Source organism: Colobus angolensis, unplaced genomic scaffold, assembly GCF_000951035.1.
Source record: "Colobus angolensis palliatus isolate OR3802 unplaced genomic scaffold, Cang.pa_1.0 Scaffold66, whole genome shotgun sequence".
Taxonomy (NCBI): Eukaryota; Metazoa; Chordata; class Mammalia; order Primates; family Cercopithecidae; genus Colobus; species Colobus angolensis.
The window spans coordinates 584966-590894 of NW_012120265.1; the positions used below are offsets into that span (position 1 = coordinate 584966).

The 5929-nt window shown below is 47.3% G+C and overlaps 1 protein-coding gene across 3 annotated transcripts in view; it reads left to right on the top strand.

Annotated features, from left to right (window-relative positions):
* The window catches only part of NWD1 (NACHT and WD repeat domain containing 1), a 97896-nt gene that overhangs the window by 41296 nt on the left and 50671 nt on the right, over positions 1 to 5929 (top strand). For all 3 annotated transcript variants that reach the window (XM_011925730.1, XM_011925729.1, XM_011925731.1), the window contains 2 exons: positions 3190 to 3393; positions 5608 to 5767. In XM_011925730.1, coding sequence (XP_011781120.1) covers positions 3190 to 3393; positions 5608 to 5767 — 364 coding nt within the window. The remainder of the gene's footprint in view (positions 1 to 3189; positions 3394 to 5607; positions 5768 to 5929) is intronic.

Sequence of the window (5929 nt, forward strand, 5' to 3'; positions counted from 1 at the left end):
AAAAAAAAAAAAATTGTCTATGTATCTATCATCTGTATCACTAGCCATCTATTCATTTATAATCAATCAATCAATCTCTATATCTATCTCTCTGTTGCTCTTCTATATCGATCCTGTCTATCTTTAATCTCTCTCTCTCTGTTTTTTGTTTTTTTCTTTTTGACACGGTCTCACTCTCTGTGACCCAGGCTGGAGCGCAGTGAAATGATCACAGCTCACTGCAGTCTTGACTTCTTGGGCTCAAGTGATCCTCCCATCTCAGACCCCTCTGAGTAGCTGAGATTACAGGTGCACACCACCACACCCAGTTATTTATTTCTTCTTTTTTTTTTCTTTGAGACAGAGTCTCACTCTGTTGCTTAGGCTGGAGTGCAGTGGTGCAATCTCAGCTTACTGCAACCTCTGCCTCCTAGGTTCAAATGATTCTCATGTCTCAGCCTCTCAAGTAGCTGGGATTACCTGCATGCACCACCATGCCTGGCTAATTTTTGTGTTTTCAGAAGAGACAGGGTTTTGCCTTGTTGGCCAGGCTGGTCTCGAATACCTGGCCTCAAGTAATCTGCCCACTTTTGCCTCCCAAAGTGCTAGGATTACAGGAATGAGCCACCACATCCAGTCTTATTTATTATTTATTTATTTATTTAGTAGAGACAGGGTCTCACTATGTTGCCCAGGCTGCTCTCAAACTCCTGGGCTCAAGCAGTCCTCCCACCTTTGCTTCCCAAAGTGCTGGGATTACAGGTGTGAGCCACCATGCCTGGCTTATAATCTATCTCTGTATATACAGCTGGCTCTTGAACAACCTGGGAGTTAGGGGAACCAACTGTCTCCCAATGTAGCTCTAAATTGGTGTATAACTTTGAACTCCCCTAAAACTTAAATACTAATAGCCTTCTGTTGACCAGAAGCCTTACCAGTAACATAAATGGTTGGTGAACATGTATTTCATATGTTCTATGTATTACAGACTGTATTCCTACAACAAAACAAGGTACAGAAAAGAAAATGATAGTAAGAAGATCATAAAGGGGGTCAGGCACAGTGGATCATGCTTGTAATTCCAGCTACTTGGGAGGCTGAGTACAAGAATTGCTTGAACCCAGGAGGCGAAGGTTGCAGTGAGCCTAGATCACGCCATTGCACTCGAGCCTGGATGACAGAGCGAGACCCTGTCTCAAAACAAGAGAAAATCATAAGGAAGAAAAATACATGTAGTATTCATGAAGTGGAAGTGGATCATCACAAAAGTCTTCATCCTTGTCATCTTCACATTGAGTAGGCAGCGGAAGAGGAGTAGAAGGGAAGGAAGAGAAGGGGACTTGGACTTCCTGTCTCAGAGGCAGCACAGGTGGAAGAAAATCCACCTATAAGTGGACTCATGCAGTTCAAACCTGTGTTCTTCAAGGATCAACTCTATGTCTATCTGCTTGTCTATATCTATTTATCTATCATCTGTCTACCTATTTATCTTTATGTTTATCTATCTCTGTATCTATTGCTGTATCTCTTATTTATATCTATCTCTCTATAATATGTCTGTCTATGATATGACTATTTATACATCTGTCTGTCTATCTGTCATGCTACCAGCATCTAGTGGGTGGAGGCTTGGGTGGAGGCTGCTACGCATCCTACAACAGGGGTCCCCAACCCCCAGTACCGGTACCGGTCCATGGCCTGTTAGGAACCAGGCTGTACAGCAGGAGGTGAGCAGCAGGCAAACAAGTGAAGCTTCATCTGTATCTGCAGCCACTTCTTGCTGCTCCTCATTGCTCCCATTACCACCTGAGCTCCACCTCCTGTCAGGTCAGCAGCATCATTAGATTCTCATAAGAGCGCAAACCCTATCGGCAACTGTGCATACGAGAGATCTAGGTTGCTTGAACCTTATGAGAATCTAATGCCTGATGACCTGTCACTGTCTCCCATCACCCCCAGATGGGACTGTCTAGTTGCAGGAAAACAAGCTCAGGGCTCCCGCTGATTCTATGTTATGGGGAGTTGTAGAATTGTTTCATTATATATTGCAATGTAGTGTAATAGAAATAAAGTGTACAATGCACTTGGTCATCCCAAACCATCACCCCCACCCTGGTCCGTGGAAAAAAATTGTCTTCCAAGAAACTGGTCCCTGGTGCCAAAAAGATTGGGGACTGCTGCCCTACAACACACAGGACGGTCCCCATCCTAAAAAATGATCGGACTCCAAACATCAACAATGTGAGCCCAAGAAACGCTACACTCAGCATGCCCTGTGCCCTCTGGGAGCCTCACTACCTCCTCTGTACAGAGGGGCTGGTTGGGAGAGCATCCATCATCCAAGGCTACTGGAAGGATCAATGAGATCATGCTCACCAGAATAAGTGTTCAGAATATGGGGAACTAGTGCATTTTCTTCTTAGCCCTCAACAGTTTTGTTTTTGGCAGATGAGGAAACTGAGGCAAAGAGAAGGTATATTACTTGCTAAGGTCTCTCAGCCAGGATCAAATGCAAGCCTGATGACCATGCACAGCCCTGTTTTGCAATGCAGGTTAGGTGGGTCCCGTGGGAGTGCCAAGTGCGGTGCCTGCTCTGGGGTTCACATTGCTTAGGGGATGTCTTCAGGGATGAAGATGGACTCTCAACCTAGTGGTTCACCCATGACCATGGGCACATCTCCTAGGCTCTCTCTGATACCGTATAATAGAACTTTTACAGGCCAGGTGCAGTGGCTCACACCTGATCCCAACACTTTGGGAGGCTGAGGCAGGCAGATCACCTGAGATCAGAAGTTGGAGAGCAGCCTGGCCAACATAGTGAAACCCCATCTCTACTAAAAAAACAGAAATTAGCCAGGCGTGGTGGTGCACACCTGTAGTCCCAGCTACTGGAGAGGCTGAGGCAGGAGAATCACTTGATCCCAGGAGGCGGTGATTGCAGTGAGCTGAGATGGCACCACTGAACTCCAAATTAGGCAACAGAGTGAGACTCTGTCTCAAAAAAAAAAAAAAAAAAAATCGGAAAATGTCTTCCTTGGTGGTACTGCCCTAACCGGGCTTGGGCTCTTGTGGGCGCTGTCCAAATGCTGATCCCAGGTGATGTGCTGGACACCGAGCGGGTGGCTGTATCCCTCCCTCTCTTGGCTTCTGCATCCTCCAAACGCAGAAGACAAGAGATGTGCCTCAAAGCCCCACTCCTCCTCCCTTCAGGCACGGTCTCTCGGAGGCGGAGCTGAAGGATGTTTTGTCCTTGGACGACGAGGTCCTGCAGGCCGTGTACCAGGACTGGACCCCGCCCAGCAAGGAGCTGCTGCGCTTCCCGCCCCTGCTGTGGGTGCGGCTTCGTCGAGATCTGGGATACCACTTGGCCCGGCGGCCCGTGGATGGCTTCACCCTCCTGGCCATTGCCCACAGGTAGGTCCAGGCAGCAGTGGCAGGGGCACTGGGTGGGACCCCAAGAATGAGGAGGACTCACTGGCCAGGGGTCTTCTCAGTACCAGATCCTTCACTCCCTAGGAAATCAAGTCCAGTTAGAATTCCGACACAATTCACTCATTTTTAAAATTGAGTTGAGGCTGGACGCAGTGGCTCATGCCTATAATCCCAGCACTTTGTGAGGCCAGGGCAGGAGGATTGCTGGAGGCTAGGAGTTGGAGATCAGCCTGGGCAACATAGAGAGGCCCCATCTCTACAAAAAATATAAGAAAATTAGCTAGGTGTGATGGTACACACTTGTGGTCCCAGCTACTTGTGAGGCTGAGGTGGGAGGATCACTTGAGCCCAGGAGTTTGAGGCTACAGTGAGCTGTGATTGCACTGCTGCACTCCAGCCTGGGCGACAGAGTGAGATCCTGTTTCAAACTAAACAACTAAACTACTAAACTAAACTAAACTAAACTAGGTGAAGTTCACGTAACATGAAATTCACCATTTTATTTTATTGTATTTTACCACCATGCCTGCTATTTTTAAATTTTTTTTATAGAGACAGAGTCTCACCACATTGCCCAGGCTGGTCTCCAACTTCTGGGCTCAAGAGACACACCTACCTCAGCCTCCCAAAGTGCTGGGACTACAGGTGTGAGTCACCATGCCTGGCCAATTCACCACATATTATTTTATTTATTTATTTTATTATTTTTTGAGACAGAGTCTTGCTCTGTTGCCCAGGCTGGAGTGCAGCAGCACAATCTTGGCTCACTGCAACCTCTGCCTCCCAGGTTCGAGTGATTCTCCTGCCTCAGCCTCCTGAGTAGCTAGGATTACAGGCATGAGTCACCACACCTGGCTAATTTTTGTATTTTTAGTAGAGACGGTTTTCACCATTTTGGCCAGGCTGGCCTCAAGTTCCTGACCTCAGGTGATCTGCCTGCCTCGGTCTCCCAAAATGCTGGAATTACAGGCATGAGCCATTGTGCCCGATCAGAATTTACCGTTTTAAAGTGGACAATTAACTGGTATTTTAGTACAATCACAATGTTGTACCCCTCACCTCTGTCTAGTTCCAGAACGTTTTCATCCCCCCAAAAGGTGACCCCGTCCTCCCCATTCTCCTTCCCTAGCCCCTGGCAGCCACTCATCTGCTTCTTGTCTCTATGGATTTGCCTGTTCTGGGCATTTCAGATCAATGAAATCTCACACTATGTGGCCTTTTGTGTCTGGCTTATTTCACTCAGCATCATGTTTTCAGGGCTCATCCACATTGTAGCAGGGATCAGTGCTTCCTTCCTTTTCATGGCTATATAATATTTCATTGTATGGATGGACCACGTTTTGTTTATCTTCATCTATGGATAGACACTTGCATGGTTTCTACATTTTTGCTGTTGTGAACATGCATGTGTAAGGTTTTGTTTGAACACCTGTTTTCTTCCCTTCCCTTCCCTTCCCTTCCCTTTCCCTTTCCCTTTCCCCTTTCCCTTCTCTTCCCTTCTTTCCTTCCTCCCTCCCTCCCTCCCTCCCTTCCTCTCTCTCTCTTTCTTTCTTTCCTTCTTTCTCTTTTTTTCTTTTTCTTCCTTTTTTTTTTTTTTTGACAGTCTTTCTCTGTCACCCAGGCTGGAGTGCAGTAGCAACATCTCAGCTCACTGCAACCTCCACCTGGGAGGAGTGATTCTCCTGCCTCAGCCTCCTGAATAGCTGGAATTACAGGCATGCAACACCACGCCCAGCTAATTTTTGTGGTTTTTTTTTAGTACAGACAGGGTTTCACCATGTTGGCCAGGCTGGTCTCAAACTCCCGACCTCAGATAATCTGCATGCCTCAGCCTCCCAAAGTGGTGGGATCACAGGCATGAGCCTCTGCACCCGGCCTGAACACCTGTTTCTTAATTCTTCCGGGTTTATACCCAGAAGTAGATTTGCTGGGTCAGGTGGTAAGTTACTTTATGTTTAAATTTTGGAGGAGCCCAAAGGTTCCTCTTTGAAATGTATGTAAGGAAAGTAAATTTATGTAAGGAAAAATAAAACATGGACCAATTTAGAGAGAGATGTGATGTATCAAATAGCACAGGTGGTCAACAGAGTGGTTTAGGATGGCTTGGGATTGGGGAACTGCCTCCAGGAAGACAGACAGCCGCCTTTGAGCTCAGTGGGTCCCCCGGGTCCATCAGCCTGTGTACCCTCTCTGTAGACAGCTGGTCGAGGTAGTCCGTGAGCGCTACCTGTCGGGATCTGAGAGAGCCAAGAGGCATGGTGTCCTGGCTGACTTCTTCTCAGGGACCTGGAGCCAGGGTACCAAGAAGCTCATCACTCTGCCACTTGTAGGGAAACCCCTACACTTGGACCGAAAGGTGAGATACCTGGGACCCCCACTCTCCACCTGCAATCTCCACCCTGCACGGCGTTGCTCACCTCCTTCCTTCCCCTTTTTGCACTTAAAACCTCCTCCTGACCTACTTCTCCTTTCCCACAGAAGGCAAGATGTCCCTTCTATCCAATTTTTTTTTTTTTTT